Source organism: Aphidius gifuensis, linkage group LG2 (genome assembly GCF_014905175.1).
Source record: "Aphidius gifuensis isolate YNYX2018 linkage group LG2, ASM1490517v1, whole genome shotgun sequence".
NCBI lineage: Eukaryota > Metazoa > Arthropoda > Insecta > Hymenoptera > Braconidae > Aphidius > Aphidius gifuensis.
Genome location: NC_057789.1, coordinates 17,828,709 through 17,847,994, shown reverse-complemented (window position 1 = coordinate 17,847,994; position 19,286 = coordinate 17,828,709). Strand labels below are relative to the sequence as shown.

Below are 19,286 nucleotides of genomic sequence, written 5' to 3'. Positions count from 1 at the left end.
ATTTTAGTTGTAACAATAATCATTGTAACGATAGAGAATGAAATAAATTTGTAGTCACGAATTTCGATATATATTAAAGAAGAAATTAAAATTCCCCCCGCAGGGAAGGCACAGTTGCTTCAGCAACTGTATGATCATTTTTTTTTTAAGTTATACGCTCTTGTCATTTCGTACTTATGGGCTACTTTATATAAGTTTTTACAATCACAAGTTTTTCTTAATAATATGTATCATTATATATGTAAAGAGGATATATATATATAATGATGAGATGAACATGTGGTAGTAAATAGCTGTTGATGACTGTATGACGATCTACGATTGTGCCAGAGTGCTATATGAATATGACGATCCATGATTGTAGCAGGGTGACACATAAACTTCCACATATAGATGGGATCGTAGGCAATGACCAAAGTCCAAAACATCCAAATTCAGTACTCCTGTATCAAACAACCACTTAATTCAAATAAAATCATTGGATGAGTATATGGTGAAATCTATTGATAGACACAAGGCATTAAGATCAACCTTGTGTATTTCTGCTTCAAGGCAGAAGCTACCACCATCATTTATTTTCGCAAAAAATAAATAGTACCTGCTCTTTTAACCACTACAACAAAGGGAAACTTTGGATTATTATCTAAATAGAGCTGGATTCCAACTGACTTATTTTTAAAATGGTTCCAGTGGTTTGTGTCTCAAGTCAAGCGACCAAAGGAAATCCAGTCTTGTTGTCTCTTGGAGGACACTTCAGCCACACCAGAAATTTGACTTTTTCAAAATATGCTAGAGATAATAAAGTGGTGATTATTTGTTTTCCCCCTTATTCTACACATCGTCTTCTTGTGGATGTTAGTGTCATGAAGCCATTTTCAGTGAAATATACTCAGAGCAATATCCTCAATATATTGGAGGAACACATTCCATCAATGGTTTGTGAAGCTTTTGAGTCAGCGGCAACACCACAAACATCTAGGGAGGATTTCATGTAACAGAATTATATCCTTTCAACTAAGATATATTTACAATAAATGATTTTGCACCTTCACGAGCCACAGATTGACCATTATTAACTCGATCAGCTTGAGTTGCTAAATATAGTTGATCAGTCCATGAGTGAACCATCAATGGGTCATGATCAAGAAAAAGAACAGTTCAATCCAAGTACTAGTGCGTACTAAATACTAAATACGTACGAAAGCTTGTTGATCAATTAGACGGCAGACCTAATTTATAACCTCAAAATATCCAATTTCTAATTCAACAAACTATATGTAATAAAATCTAGTTTAGGATTTTTTAACGTGTTAAAATTGTATAATTTATTTTGTTTCAAGGATTTTTATCTAATTTATTCATTTATATTTAAGTTAGTGGCTCTATAATCATCTTTTAGTTTTGCTATCAAACAGTGATCAGACTGCTATTTAAAATCAGCCTAAATTCATGAATATGAACACGTCATATCATTTAATGAAAAATATGTTCGATAATTAGTAGAATGAAAAAAAGTTGACAAGGTAACAACCCTCATAACCTGGTCAAAAATAATAGAAGCTACGATTACTCCGCGATGAAGGCTCTCTTTTTAGAAGCAGCTGGTTGCGCAATAATTCACATTTCGTTTTTGATCGTGATACTGACGGAAATTTACTAGCTCAAAAAAAATGCAGATAAGGAATTAATGTAGAATACCAGACAATATTTTTAATTTCATTAATTCCTTAGCTTCGTTTTTTTTTTTTAGCGCAATTTGCCAAAATAAATCAAAATACCTCCGGCAAACGGCTAAAAAATGAATGTAGATTACTTTACAATTTATTTAGTTTCATCCTTTTTTATGCTACACGTGCAAAAAAGCATTTTAATTCATTTTAGCAAATCTAGCTAAAGAATTAATGAAACTAAATAAATTGTGTAGTAATCTACATCCATTCTTTAGCAATTTTCAAAAATAAACCAGAATACTTTTGGCAAATTTAGCTAAGGAAAAAATGTACAACTTTTTTAGTTTCGATAATTCTTAAGCCACATTTCTTTCTTAGCTATAGATTTGTCAAAATGAATTAAAATACTATGGGCGAATGTCTAAGGGAAGGATAAAACTTAAAAAATTGTGTGGTAGTCTACATTAATTTCCTGACTAGATTTGTCAAACAAACATCAAAATACTTTTGGCAAATGGCAGTAGTGTAACAAGTAGAGTTTGAGATACGCTGGCGGTCAGGGGAAAGGAAGATTGGAAGGAACAAGATACTGCAACCTGGTCAGTAAAAGAAAGATGGTACACGGAGAGAAGTTTTCAATGAAAATTGTTGTGCTAGCACAATAAAAAGGTGGCCAAATGAGAGTTTAAAAACTGTTTTACCAGCAAATAAATTTTGTTCAACACAGCACAACGAATTTTATTATGCTGGCACAACAAAATTTATTAAATTAGTCAAATAAATTAATAATAATAATAATAGTTTCATAACAATAATAATTATTATTAACAATTAATAATCATAGTAATCATAATCGGGAGAGTAATAGAATATAATTGTAGTTTTTGTGATTATATGTTGTTAGACATACATTTATTTATTTAGTAATTTATTCATCACATTCACTACAAAAAAGTGCCAAGATGTCATGGAGGTTATGTTAGTTACACAAATAATTAGATTTAATAATTACAAGACAATATTATGTTTTTTTTCGTTATTCTTTTCTTAAACATTATTCTAATTTTTTTTTTATTAAATTAATAACTTTTTTTATAATTAGTTGTTATTGAAATAATTGGATTTTATTATAAACAATTTTCACTGCTGAACACTGCTGAAATGCACATTAGTTATTATCATACCGGAAGATCCCGAATCTTCCGAATTACGTTCGGTTTTGTATGGAAGAAAGGGATAATTTATTGTGCTGGCACAACAAAATTTATTCCACTGCGCTACAATAATTGTGGGAAGATCAATAAATATTGCTGGACGTAAAAATTGTTGTGCTGTTTAACAATTTTTGTAGAACACATAATAAAAAATGTTAAAAAGAAAACAAATATTATTATAAACTTAACAATTTCTACGAGTATACAGTTCGGCCAACTTTTTATTGTGCTGGCACAACAATCTTTATTGGATACTGCTCTCCGTGTAAAAAATAATATATTTTTTCCTTTTTCGTCTGTCAGTGATAAATAATATGGTTTTTTTAATCTTATAAGATGTATACATATACTATATTTTTATGCATATGCGTAAACTATATTGAATTCATCCATATTCATATTTTATGCGACTTATAAATGAATCTTTAAATCGTTTATAACAATACATAAATATTGTTAATAGAATTTTTAAGGTTACCCCTAGCGAAAATGCCGATAGTCGGTTTGTGCACTGATCTCATACAAAAACGACACAAAACCGACACACGACTATAAGAATGTATGAGTCACAAAAATAAATAGTAAGAAGCATTTTAAAAATAAAATATTATGTCTAAAAATTTCTAAATAATATTTTTATAATTCAAGACACATTAGAATTTTTTTTAAATAATTTTTTTATTTAAAAAACTCAATTCTGTTTATGTATTAAAAGTGAGGTTAGCTGTCAGAATCATCTGTACACGACTGTGAGATTTTACAATTCTCACACAATTCCGACACACGACTGTGAGAATTGTAAATCCGACACAATTCCGACACAAATCTGACAGTATATTTTTATTTTGTATTTCATATAAAAAAAGAGCATTTTATTAATATAAATTTTTGTTCAATATTAAAGTTATAATATTTTAATAATTTTAGGCATATTAGATTTTTTTTTTTTGAATAAATTTTGATAAAAAAAATAATTGGAATCGTCTGTGAGAATTTGCGATTTGCAAAAATTTTTGTTTAATAATAAAATTATAATCTTTCAATAATTATAGGCATATTAGATTTTTTTTAAAATTATTTTATTAGAAAATTATCATTTTTTGGTTTTTTTATGAGGTTAAGAAAGGTTTTTTTTTAAATACTTTTTTTTCAAAACTAATACATTACAAACTCGAATGTAGTTTGTAATGAAACCATGTATTTGGTTTCCCATGTTTCCAATTATTTTTTTTGTCAAAATTTATTCAAAAAAAAAAAAACTAATATGCCTAAAATTATTAAAATATTATAAGTTTAATATTGAACAAAAATTTTTATTAATAAAATGCTTTTTTTCATATTAAATACAAAATGTAAAAATATACTGTCGTACGTCTGTCGGAATTGTGTGAGAATTGTAAAATCTCACAGTCGTGTACAATGATTCTGACAGCTTACCTCGCTTTTAATACATAAACAGAATTAAGTTTTTTCAATAAAAAAATTATTTAAAAAAATTTCTAATGTGTCTTAAATTATAAGAATATTATTTAGAAATTTTTAGACATAATATTTTATTTTTTAAATGCTTTTTACTATTTATTTTTGTGACTTAGAAATTCTTATAGTCGTGTGTCAGTTTTGTGTCGTTTTTGTATGAGATCAGTGCACAAACCGACTGTCGGATTGGTGTCGGATCGGTGTCGCCATTTTCGCTAGGGACCTGGCATTTTTCCTTGCTTTCATTAAAAAAAGACATAAATAATGTTTCATTCATTGCGAAAAAACGTGGCAGCTCTAAATACGGGTGTTTTTTTCTAATTCAATAGAAACTAATAAAATGCCGTAGGTAGTCGAATTTTTCGATTGTTTATGATAAAACATAAAATACGAATTGCAAAAAAATTAATATCCGCTTGAGAATTCGCTGATACTAAATACGTGATATTTAAATGGATACCCTTTTTACTATTTTATTGTCTTTATCCTTATATAAACGGGAAGTTTTTGTGAAATTTTACCATTCGAAAAACGAGACCGCATAGAAGAAGCTTCTACAATCTTAACAGAAAACGGTGAGAAAGAAATTTATGCATGGACATAATATTAATAATTTATAAATGTACACAAGTTATTTTTATTTATCAATTTCATATATATTTGATTACTTGTTGTAGACAAACAGCTCTCAACCCTTATATTCTTCACATAATTTTTTTCATTTCATTAAAACCTAAAGTGGAGGTCTATGCGCCATCTAACAATTACGAGTAGACCTCAACAACCAAAATAAGGCCTGCCATTAACATCAGTACGAACTACACCATTTATTACATGCATACCAACTAAAAGATTATAAATTCCGAACGCAACTAACTTTATGAATTTAGTTTGAAATACATTTTAAAATTAATACAACAATAAGTTGCAAAATAAAAATTACCAAGGAAAAGCAGTAGCTAAGGAGAATATGTAGTTAAGGACTTACGGTCACCAGAAAAATCATGGTTCAAGCACCATTCCTTAGCAACATCTTTTCCTCAGCTTTTGCTTTGCCTTGTACATTTTTCTTTTTTAAAATTAAAATTACATGTACTTTATCTATTAAATAAATTAAAAATACCAAGGACAAGCAGTAGCTAAGGACAAGCAGTAGCTAAGGATAAGCTGTAGCTCAGAAATTAATGTTGCTCAAAACATAGATTTTTTGGCCACCGTAATTTCTTAGCTACATCTTTTCCTTAGCTACTGCTTTTCCTCAGCTATTGCTTTTTCTTGGACTTTTTTATTTTCTAAAAATAAGACTGCATGTATTTTATTTATTGAATACCCTGGTAAAAATAATCTCTCCGGATTTCTCATGATTTTTCCGGATTTCTCCAGATCTCTCCGGATTTCTCCGGACTTACTCCGGATTTCTTTGGATTTTCTACGTAATTGAGACTTCCGGAGATATTTACGGAGTAATCTCCAGACTATTTCTATAATATCTCCGGATTTTTTCCGGAATTTTGACTTAAAAAAACAAACACAAAAAAATGGAAAAATTCATAAGAAAAAGTAGAAATAAGAGTTTACATACGAAAAATAAATAAGAAATTTTTTCTGAAAAAATCCGGAGATAATCCGGAGAAAACCCGAAAAAACTCCGGAATAATATCTCCGGAAGTCTCAATCGCGTAGAAATTCCGGATAAATCCGGAGACGATCCTGAGAAATCCGGAGAAATCCGGAGATAATCCGGAGAAATTATTTCTACCAGATTTTGAAAAACTCCCGTTTTCGATAAAGACGTGCCTGTTTTTTTTTCTAATTGTTCACACTTCATTTGAAATACACGATAATCTTTGTTCACAGATTTTACTTTTTTTGTTGAACTTTCATTAGTTGTTTTATTTAAATACTATTAGGATACGATTGGAAATAATACAGTACTACTTTCAACGATACCGCAGTATCGCTTAGTTGGCCGTCTTTGCTGCATTATTCTATTTGATTGAAGATGCCCAAGTTTCAATCATACGTTATTGAATATTCATTGAAGTATTTCTATTCTTAAAATGCACCCTTTTTTTAATTAAATCACGAATTGCTTTCGTCTTACCATAGCGCTTTCTCCATCGAAGAAGGGCATCTTCAATCAACCAGGCTACTTGAATAAAGAACACAAGCGTTTGGATACTGGATATGGAAATTTCATCTATTTTTCTTTGAGTGTACAAGAAAACAAAGTCACAATACAGTTGTTCTAAAATACGAACATTGTCGAATAAAATTAATAAATTAATAGATAACAATGGAAAAGATTATCTCACATATATTGAAAATTTTTACGAGACTAATGCAATATTCAAGTATTATCTAGACTCATCCCGTTACCAGTCTTCGTTTTATACGACGAATATATGTATCACTCTACATATCAAAATTTCAGAAAAATCATTTTGACAAACCTGTCATTATATTGTCACGTATGATCTGGACGTGCCGATCACGATCAGGTCGAGTATGCTCATGCCAGAATCCGACAACATGGCCGAGTTCATGTACAACGATGCCAAATTTATCGCAGTTCTTGCCAATGCTGATTGCCTGCGGTCCATTCCCACGTTTGCCGACAAATGAGCAGCAACTAGTCACCAACGATGGAAAAAGAAAAAATTACTTATTATTAATCTTTTCATAAATACAACTGATAAAATACCGAGTCATCAAAAAATGAATCAAATGAATATTGTGTAAGCCAAGGTCATCTGGTTACTCTAGACATTACCTGAGTTCACATTATTCATTGTAAATCTCGATAAATCTATCCATGTAGTACATCATTCGACACACAACAAAAACAATCATTTTCTTTCTTATATACTTTCTTCTGTGTTCCAAAAGAATCCTTCATAGAATAATGATGAAGGAGAGGAAGCAAAAAAAAACAAAGTGACATAATAAATCAGCAATACACTATCTATTCAATCACCATGTAGATTAAAATTATTTTTTTAATAAAAAAAAAAAAGCCATATAGACTTGTTAATACCTGTGATGTGATTGAATTTACTATTTAATATAATTAATAATTTTCCCCCAAATAATTTTTCTTGTATATTTTTTGAAGTTAAACTTCTTTTTGGAGGGTAGGTGGAAAAAAATTCGTCACGAAAATCGGAGACGGAAGTAGTGTAACGGAAACTGAAACGGAAACTGAAACCTTGAATGAAACACAGTATACATATAGCATAGGCAACGCAACATGAAACGTAGAATGAAACACAGTATAGTATAGTTTGAGAGAAAGAAAAAAGAAATAGGCATGCGCATAATTGAAAAAAAAAACTCCCAAGAAAAAATTGAAAAAAAATAAATTCAATATGATTCAAATATAATAGGTATTGAAAGTTCAAAATATGTAGTGAAAATGAATTAATAAAAAATAAAATTAATAATAAAACAAATGAAAATAATAAAGTACATTAATAAACTTGATTCAATAAAGAATAAAACAGTACAATTTAAATCGTAAAAAACAAAAAATTAATTCAATTGATAATCGATATATAAAATCAAATTAAATTAAATTAAAATCAATAATCAATGACAACTTACGATCGTAACCAGATAACCATAACTGGTAAGACAATATGCTACTAGTAAATTACCGGAAATTTACTGGTAAATACAAAATATTTCAAAAAACAGGTAAACGGGAAATTACTGGTAGATTACTGGTAAACATTTACCACAAATATTATTGGAAAATTACTGGTAGATTACTGGTAAACATTTACCAAAAATATTATCAGTAATCTACCAGTAATTTTCCAGTAATCTTTGTGGTAAATAATTACCAGTAATCTACCAGTAATTTTCCGGTAATCATTGCAGCTAAAATAATAAAGATTTCCAGATCCAGATCTTGGGATCTTTATCAAATTATATTTTTCGAACATATTTTTTTTGTTGCTCATCTTAATTTTCCACTTTGCGTATGATGAAGAAAGAAAAAAAAATGCGAAAATTTATTTTACAAAATTGAATAAATAAATCTTTTTTATAAATTTTTCTATTTCTATAAAAATTTCAGGAATCAGTTAATAATTAATATAATGTATACATAAAAATATTCTTTAGCTACATTTTTTCCTTAGCTACTGCTGTTCCTTGGATATTTGCATTTAAAAAAAAAAAATTTACATGTATTTTATCGATAAAATAAAAAAAAATGTCCAAAGATAAGCAGTAGCTAAGGAAAAGATGTAGCTAAGAAATTAAGGTTGCCAAAGGATTATATTTTAAGGAACATTATTTCAGTAAATATATTTTTTAAAAATACAAATGTCCAAGGAAAAGCAGTAGCTAAGGAAAAGATGTAGCTAAGGAATTAAGGTTGCCAAAAAATTATGTTTGAAGAAAATAATAATGCTGAAGATATAATTCTTTGGCAACCTTAATTCCTTAGTTACATCTTCTCCTTAGCTACTGCTTTTCCTTGGACATTTTTATTTATTTTATCGATAAAATACATGTAAAATTTGTTATTAAAAATACTATTGTCCAAGGAAAAGCAGTAGCTAAGGAATTAATGTGACCAAAGAATTATATTTTAAGCAGCATTATTTTCTTGAAACATATTTCTTTGGTCACATTAATTCCTCAGCTACATCTTTTTCTTAGCTACTGCTTTTCCTTAAACATTTTTATTTATTTAATGAATAAAATACATGTAAATTTATTTTTTTTAAAAATACTATTGTCCAAGGAAAAGCAGTAGCTAAGGAAAAGATGTAGCTGAGGAATTAATGTGACTAACGAATTATTTCCTTGAAACATAATTTTTTGGCAACATTAATTTCTGAGCTTCATCTTTTCCTTAGCTACTGCTTTTCCTTGGACATACGTATTTTAAAAAAATAAATTTACACGTATTTTATTTATAAAATAAATAGAAAATGTCCAAGGAAAAGCAGTAGCTAAGGAAAAGATGTAGCTAAGGAATTAATGTGACCAAAGAAATATGTTTCAAGAAAATAATGTTGCTTAAAATATAATCCTTTGATCACATTAATTCCTTAGCTACATCTTTTTCTTAGCTACTGCTTTTCCTTGGACATCTTTATTTATTTTATGAATAAAATACATGTAAATTTATTTTTTAAAAATACTATTGTCCAAGGAAAAGCAGTAGCTAAGGAAAAGATGTAGCTAAGGAATTAATGTGACCAAAGAAATATGTTTCAAGAAAATAATGCTGCTTAAAATATAATTCTTTGGTCACATTAATTTCTTAGCTACATTGGACATTTTTATTTATTTTATGAATAAAATACATGTAAATTTATTTTTTTTAAATACTATTGTCCAAGGAAAAGCAGTAGCTAAGGAAAAGATGTAGCTGAGGAATTAATGTGACCAAAGAAATATGTTTCAAGAAAATAATGTTGCTTAAAATATAATTCTTTGGTCACATTAATTCCTTAGCTACATCTTTTTCTTAGCTACTGCTTTTCCTTGGACATTTTTATTTATTTTATGAATAAAATACATGTAAATTTATTTTTTAAAAATACTATTGTCCAAGGAAAAGCAGTAGCTAAGGACAAGATGTAGCTAAGGAATTAAGGTTGCCAAAAATCCATGTTTGAAGAAAATAATGTTGCTGAAAATATAATTCTTTGGCAACCTTAATTCCTTGCCACAAATATTATTGGTAAATTACTGGTACATTACTGGTAAACATTTACCACAAAGATTATCAGAAAATTACTGGTAGATTACTGGTAAACGTTTACCACAAAGATTATCAGAAAATTACTGGTAGATTATTGGTAAACATTTACCACAAATATTATTGGAAAATTACTGGTAGATTATTGGTAGAGACTACTATAATGATTACCGGAAATTATTAGTCGATTACTGGTAGCAGTTGCCACAAGAATTACCAGTAAATTTCTAGAAATTTTCGTATTTAGTTACCGGTAATTTTCGTATTTAGCTACCAGTAATTTCCAGTAATCTACCGGAAATTGGTTATCTTACCGGAAATTATAGCTCGAGCTATGGAAAATACAGTTAAAAAAAAAAACGAAAAAAAACCGTTCACATTAATTATTACTTTCTTGGTAAACATTTAAAGTTTTCAATTCTTTCTTAAATTTTATTAATCAAGTATTATCTATATATTCTTTTATATTTATCATGTGACAGCAGAATAACAATACTGAACAACACGAAATCAATAAATAATCTGTCAAAAACACACAGCCAAATATAAATAGGATACACATACATAAACTATCCCGTGAAAGAATTGCTGAGACTTTAAACACGGCCAAGTCTTGTCCCAATAATGGCACCCAATGCTTGGCAGCCAATCGTGCACCATCCATGGGCCAAGGCTTGGCTGACTCATGGCTGGTTATTTACCCACCAAGGCTTGTATTCCAATGCTTGGCCGACCATTGGTTGAAGAAGAGGTGGCCTGCTCTTATCGAGCCATTTATCGGCCGAGTCTTGGTGAATTATTGGGTGGCCAAGACTCGAAGCAGATAATTAAGCTAAGGCTTGGCTCATTAAGGGCTGGCCAGCCATTGATCGACCGTTCATCGGCCAAGTCTTGGTTAATTATTGGGAAAGAAATAAAATTTATATATCGGCTGAGTGTCGGTTGATTCTGGGATTGCCATGATTATAATGTAAATTTAAGTAGAACAAATTTTACTCATTTTTAATTGTTGCTGCTATGGTTAAGTAAGTAAGGCTCTGTGTTTCAGCTAGGAGATACCGTGTTAGTCAAATAAATTATCAATTATATAAATAAAAAAATTAAATTGTTTAAACAATTAGAAAATGTTTTTTTTTATAAAATTATTAAATTTTCGGTAGCCAATGCTTGGCCCAGTATTGGTAGCCAAGGTTAAATTGGTGTCCATCCCCAAGCCTGGTACAAGCACCGACCAAGACTGGCAGCCAAGATTTGGCAACATTTTGCCAGACGTGGCCCATTGCTTGGCCATGTTGTTTTCTCCTTCACGGGATTTACCATACTATTTATTTTGTCCGTCCGATGGCGCTAGATTTGGGGCCCTGTATTATCAATATTTTAAGATTCACACATTATTTTGGAAGTTCACACACTGTTTCAGTCTCAAATAATGTGTGTATTTCTTGAACGACACACTGATTCCTACTATGTCAAAACCGCCATCTTTATGAACTGAAATCGATGTGGATTGGGGGCATTTTTCTCAATAGTGTAACGAAAAAAAAGTTACAGGAAAATCCTGATGCTCTATTAGTTTTAAAATCTTCACTTGTTTCAAGTATTTTCACGGCAATATCGTGCTAGACAACATGCAAAAAAATTACAGAAAAATCCTGATGTCGTATTAGTCTAATACCGACCATTTTATCAAGTACTGAACGTTTACAGCAACATCGTTCTAGACAACGATAATTTATAACAAAATAATTTATGAAAATACAAAATTTTATACTCTTTTTTCATTATTGTATAATTTAAAATAATATAAAAAAATTACATATCACAAAGTATATCTTGAATTCCTAACATAATTACCGTATTAATTTAATATATAAATTTTACTAGTTGATAAGATAACAATTTTATAAACACCGACCGTAATATAAATTGTCAATACCAACAGAAAAATCGATGATAGAAACTCATAGTTTTATTACCCTAATCACGCCAAAAAGAGTTCCACTTCCCCCGCGCGTACTCGCAACACGCATAATTTTTTTTTTTTTTTTCAATTTATTTGCAACAAAAGAAAAGTGAGAAATTAATTTTTTAACTTTAGTTTCGATAATTGTACACTTAAAAAATTACAAATATTTTTCTGGAATAAAAGACCTTGTTTCTACAAGTGGATAAAAAAACTTTGCTCATTCATATCGCGCTCGGGGCTACGTTAATTATTTTCATAATCCAAGAAGCGTAGTTTTAGGAAGGGGAACACGTGGTCTTGAACTATGACATTTCTTCCATAATCCAAGAAGCAAAGTTCTAGAAAGAGGGAATAACAATCAATTTTACCTGAAAATGAATTAATTGGTAGATGTACGATTTCTTGTATTTTTTTAAGCTCGAAATTAATTTTTGGTATATTTTCATTTTCCTCATCGTCTTAGCTTCTACTGGTATCATTATTTTTTTATTATTTATTGATGGATATTCTTCATTACTTCTTCTCACTAATCCTCCAGTGATCGTATATACTTTGTTTAACTTGAATATTTAATAATTTATCATGTTAATAATTTTTTTTAAAATCTTTTTGTTGAAAAATCTTGTTAAAAAATATGATTTTTCCGTGATATTTTCTTAATATTTTCCTATAATTATCGTATTTTTCTTTATATTCAGTGATTTTTCTACATTTTCGTTTATTCGTTTATATTCTTTATTTTTCTATATTTTTCTTCATTTTCCATATTCATCGTGCTTAGATTAATTGAGGGATTTAGAAAATTTTTTGGGGAGTCTACTATGGTTGGGGGGGGACGGGACATAATTGATATGTTCTCTTATTTATCGTGTGATTCAGTGATTTTTCTTTGATATTTTTCTATATTTTCCTTTATATTTACTGATATTTTTTAGGGGGGGGGGTCTACCATGGTGTGTGTGTGAAGGGGGGGGGGTCCAGAAGAAAAGCGAAAACAATAGGACTTTAAAATTCCCTAATAATCAATATTATCCGAATAATACAACAGCTGCATTTACAACACAATTACATTGTGCATTTAATTTTGAAGGAAGCTGGGTAGTTAGATTGAGTGAAATAGCTTTTCCAAATGCTTTTTTACATATAAATAAAGGTGAAGGAATAATTAATATTGATCTTGGTAATAATAATTTTAACGTAAATATCGAAAGTGAAGATTGCAAAAAACTGTTGCTGCTGATGCTGTAGGTGTAACAAATAATTTTTTACATACAATGATTAGTCAATGTGATGTTTTATCTAATCAAAAGTCAGTGTCTAGATCTAATAGTTCATATCCATACTGTGCATATATTGAAACATTATTAAACTCTGGTTTAGATGCATCAAACAGCCATTTACAATTGGGACTATAGTTTTTGGATACTCCAGGTTTCTTGGAAGCTCCAGTAGGAGCTGCTGCTGGAGCATAAATTAAAGGATTGCAAGATCGATCACTTTTTATGACTAATGGCAATTAATTTGAGATGCTTGGCCATTTACATGTTGATGTTTTTAATCAAAATAAATTTTTTTTGAATGGTGTTGAGATGAAAATAACTTTAACACGATCAAAGAATGAATTTTGTTTAATGGACAACACAGAGGATGGAAATTATAAAGTAAATATTTTAGAAGCAATACTCATCTTACGTCGTGCTCAGCTCAATCCAAGTGTACTTGTAGCACATTCAAAAGCATTGGCTAAAACGACTGCAAAATATCCTTTGACTAGAGTAGAAGTAAAGAGTTTTATTTTTGCTCAGGGTATATTATCAAATACATTCGACAATATTATACTGGAAAGTTTACCAAAAAGAATTGTCGTTAGTTTAGTTGATAATAGAGCATTTAATGGTCATAGAAAATTTAATCCATTTAATTTTCAACATTTTAATTTGAATTTTTTGGCTTTATATGTCGACAGAAACCAAGTTGGTGGTGAAGCATTCTCTCCTAGTTTTAGTGGTAATATTCATGATGCTGAAGCTTATTAAACATTATTTTCTGGAACTGGAGATCATTTTGCTGATCATGGAATGAAAACTTCTCTTTCCAGTTTTACCAAGGGCTATACTTTATTTGCATTTGACTTAACACCTGACCTCTCTGCTAATGATAGCATGTACTGGAATTTTATAACAAATGGAAGTCTCAGAATTGAGGTACGATTCGGTGTCGCACTTGCTCAAACAATGATTTGTATAGTGTATGTCGAGTTTGATAATATTATAGAAATTGATAGTACACGTCAGGTACTATCAGATTATAGTAATTAAGAAGGGGTATACGTATATATAAAGCTACTTTAGTTAATGTTATTCAGTCACAAATATGTCGGAAGTTTCAATTATTGATATTCAGTGTTTAGTTGGATCTCGAAATGAATACTACCTGAAAAAATTTTTGTCTTTACATTACACGATAAATTTATTAGTCATTGGATAATTGGTCCACCCTTTAAGTACTCGAAACTTGAAGAAGGAGCTCGTCGAATTTAAATAAATAAATTAATAAAAACATGTGTGAATTTTTGTTGGAAAATAGAATAAGTAGTTGATAGATTGGGGGATCTGCATCCATTGGTTCAGGTGTAAACTCCCCTCCCATATTACATTATCAAAAACGTACCCACGTCGTCTTTTACGACAACTAGTTTTAAAAATGACGTCTTCAGTAGAGGATAGAAAACGTAGATATAATAAATATATTTATCGAAGAAACTAGACAAAAAAGTATCGAGCTATCACGAATAACAGATATTTGTGATCCTGTAAGATTTTCTGCTGCTGGATTTTATTATACTGGTCATGGATCTAAGTTAAAATGTTTTGAGTGTTGTGTTGAAATTAAAGAATGGAGTCGAGGTGACAATCCGTGGCTAGATCATCAACGTGCTAAAGCATGCTGTCGTTTTATTAGAAATATAGCTTGTGGTAATGTTCCTAGAGGAGTAAGTCCACAACTTATACCTATGGAAGGTGATCCACATTGTCTACCTACAGATTTTCGTGCTTCGTATCGCATTCCATCTACTTCAAGAGAAAGGAGACCGTACATTTTATGCTGAATTTTATATTGATCTTGAAATGAAAGAATATTCTAATCCTCCAATTGAAGAACATTGTGTTGGAATATCTACTACACCACCAGCGGAAGAAGATCTTGTCTCATATGAATCACGATTAAAAACATTTTATTATTGGCCACAATATATTTCTCAGACGAAAGAATCCATGGCTGAAGCAGGATTTTTTTATTCGTCTTTGGGAGTATATGTAGTTTGTCATCATTGTGGAAATGGAATAAAATGGCGTAAAATGTGCTCAAGCAATTGATAAATGTATTATATGTCGAGTTCATCCTGGTGTCATTCAACCAATAATATCATAATAAACATGTGTGAAAAGTAGACCAAATAAATTTTGTTTTGAAATAAATAAAAAGTCTCATTTTTTCAACCTATATTACATAATTTCCAGCTGCATACAAAAATGTCTAATACTTGAAATATTATTTAAAAAAATTAATTAATAAAATAATAAATGTAATAATATAAAAAAAAAAATTAAATAATAAAATAAAAAAAAAAAATACACCTGGGCTGACTCGAACACTAGACCCTATGCTTGAGATACCAATATAACTCTTTATTTATTTGAAAAATTATCTGCGTCAATTCCGATTGTTAGTTTAAACATCAAAGAATAATATAAAAGTAATAAAAAAATTTTTAACATTTCTATTCATGAGAATATTGACCATTGAAGTAGTTGCTACGTTCCTGTAAAAAAAAAAAAACAAGGAGCCTGACTTGAACACTAGCACTACAAAACATGGCCGCCCTATACTAACACATACTTGGCTCACACGCATTCTCCATTCAAAGTTCTGCTGGGACTTCTGCTATAACATTAACAGAGCGCAATAACATTTTACCCTACAAAACATGGCCGCCCTACACTCACACATACTTGGCTCACACACATTCTTCTTTCAAACTTTTGCTGACACTTTTGATCGCACTCTGCTTGCACCTATGCGCGCGCGCACATCACACAATAATATTCAAAATAAAAAAATAATATTATTATTTATATGTATATATATATACATACGTACCTATATAATAATAATAATAATAATAATAGATAATGATAAATAATAAATAATAAAAAAATAATAATTATAAATGTAACGAGATGGAATGTCTGGCGCATATTTCGATGCTCCAGCGCATTTTTCGACGCTCCCACCACATTTACCTATCGTGTGACAGAGTCAATGTGGTGGTGTCTCAAATTAGTGTGTAAAAAATATAAAATAACTTCAAGTCCGGCCACCATTGAGTGCGTCCGCAAAATAAAACTTGTAAAAATTTATCTTGATGACGTGGCTTTGCCACATCACAAATACTTCAAAAATATATTGTTTTAATAATCGATAATTCATCATATAATTTACATGTTGAAATAAATTGTTTATATAATAATAAATCAAAATTTGTGTTCTATTTAATTTAAAATTATTCAAATAAAATCTTAAAATAATAAATTAAAGTAATTTGGTGGCAAAAGTTTGAAAATTAAATAAAAATTCAAACAGTATTAAAACCGCCTGTTACATAAATAAAGAAAGTATATATATATATATATTCACATCCATATGTATATATATACAATTTATATTTATATATATATAGTAGTACCGTAGTACCGCCTTCCCAGCCCTAGGTGTCACCACATTTTTTAGCCCATATCCAACTTTTTTCCTCGTCTATTCCCCATCGTCTCGGTCCACTTTCTTCATATCGTTCACAGTGGGATAGACTCTAGGGGTTGAGGGTTCAACTCGCTTGGACTTGGGTGGGCTTTTCTAATCTCTTCGAACGAGATTATCAAGAACACAACGTAGATCTTCAGAGCAGTCTCGAGTGTTTCTTGATAATAATAACTTATTAGTCTATTGCTAACTCTTTATTTTATGATCAGAAAAAAATAAAAAAGTAATACAAGACAAAAAACCAAACATTTTTCCATTTTTTTTTTTTTTTGTTATTTATTTACTTGTTTACACTTTACTTTGTCCCTAATATTACTTTGAATAATCTTTATTAACGAACTTACATCTATGAGTAAATAATAGCATAATAAAAGAGCTAAATAGGTCTTAAATAATAATACAAAGAAAATAAAAGGCTTTCTTCTTTTTCCTTCTTTTTTTTTTTTAACCTAAAACAGCTTTGCTAAATTCACTTCTATCTTTGATAATAGGTCTGTTATAAAACCTATTAAATACATTTGACTTTTCAGACCATCCAGCTATATTTTTAATTACAGATATATCCACGCCTTTAGTCCATGCAGCTGATGTAGCTGCATGTCTCAGACTATGTGGTGCAAACGTCTTGCATATACCTGCTTTATTCAGCATTAATCTCATCCAACGACTAATTGTATCTTTTGATGCTTTTTTATGTGGTCTGACAGTTGTTATTAATAACTCTTTAACACAGCCTCTTAAATCTTTAGTTACTTTTAAATATTCTCTCAATGTCTTAACAACACATAATTTCTTGTTCTGGTTAAACTCAGTCAGTATCAACAATGGGTGTACAACACCTGGTCTTGTTGTTTTGACTGCATCTGTTATTTTTATTCTATAATCTCCTTTTACTTCTGTTATATTATCTAGCTTAATTAATTAATATATATATTGTAACCGATTTTCTGACCTGCGCGGCGAGAACTATCGGCCAAGGTTAACAACGAGGATTTCTCACCATCCTCCTCAAAATCACCGGGGGGAGCCATGTTGGTTATCTCGGAAGCCAACAGCCGTAGGAGTAACGAGAACGAAATACGAGAACCTAACTCAGTCTTAGAAATGGTAGAGGGGCGCGGTCCACCTGATCGGACTATGAAATACGTAACCAAACCTGAGAGAACTATCGTGAACCAAGTATAGTGTGTTACATACGCCTATATTACATTGCGACTATACTATAGCAAAATACTGACGTCACAAGTATCATAAGTGTAGGAGCAAATATTCTACATGTGAGATATGTATTCTGTATAGGGAACCATACAGCGATCCATCCGTGACCAGGTCTTACACATACGTTGCCATTGCAATAATAATATATCTCAATATTATTATTATTGTTATTATTCACAGCGATCCATTCGTGAACTCACACAAACACATTTATGTGTGATGATGGTCTAACCATCACATACACATCATGTAGTGAGAATATATTAATTATTATTATTATACTAAGAGAACCATATAGCGTGATCATTAGTATTAGTCTGCCATTGGAAATCCGGACAGAGTTTCACCAGGACTTAACGTCTCATACCTAGGGAACCTTTACGAGAGATCCAACGATGTTGAGAGAACCAAGAGAGCCAGTCAAGAGAAGAGAAGTGATCAGTTCGAGAGCCAGACAAGTTGTGTCGTCTAACGATAGCGTTCTGTGCTAAGCTACTGTGAGTCCTCTGAATCCCCACTCGCGCGCTCTCCCACCTATCATCCCGGACATGCGCAGCACGCTTTCCTAGCCCGCAACACGAATAGGTATCCGATCCAGCCCGTAGCGTTTGGAGAGTTCGTCTTTTCGACGGATGGAGAGGAAAACTAGCACTGGTCGAGGTTTAACCTATCAAGTCTACTACGGGACCTCGAATATATACGAAACATGTGCCACACTGACACCACTCGTAGTAGACTTGACCCTCCACAGTGCCTATGCAGTGACCCTTAGAATTATTAACAATTAACTCCTATTAATTGTTAACAATTCAGTTGACATGCAAATAAATAATTAAAGCTCTTTTGTTAATTATTTATTTCGAGAACCAGCGAAATAATAAATTTCGTTACAATATATATATTATATATAAACGGAGAAAAATTTTCAGCAAATTTTGGTATGGCGCCATATCATTGAAGGTCTATTTTCTGACTATTAAAATATTTACTATCATGTTATATACGTGGTTGATTTCGCGGAATCTGCGAGATATCACCACAGGGAGTCATCTAATTCATTTAACCCTGTTGATCATCCCACGGTTGCGATTTCAAAGGACGCCATATTGGATATTTTTTTGATGTCATCTTTTGACGGTAGAAAATGGTAGGGGTAAATAAGTTGTGGACGGGATAGAAGAGAGGATTATTCGGAA

At 30.6% G+C, this 19,286-nt stretch overlaps 1 protein-coding gene across 5 annotated transcripts in view; it reads right to left on the bottom strand.

Annotated features, from left to right (window-relative positions):
• Window positions 1-19,286, bottom strand: part of LOC122849214 (tolloid-like protein 1) — a 250,085-nt gene that overhangs the window by 128,769 nt on the left and 102,030 nt on the right. For all 5 annotated transcript variants that reach the window (XM_044147866.1, XM_044147871.1, XM_044147867.1 and 2 more), the window contains one exon: window positions 6,817-6,995. In XM_044147866.1, coding sequence (XP_044003801.1) covers window positions 6,817-6,995 — 179 coding nt within the window. The remainder of the gene's footprint in view (window positions 1-6,816; window positions 6,996-19,286) is intronic.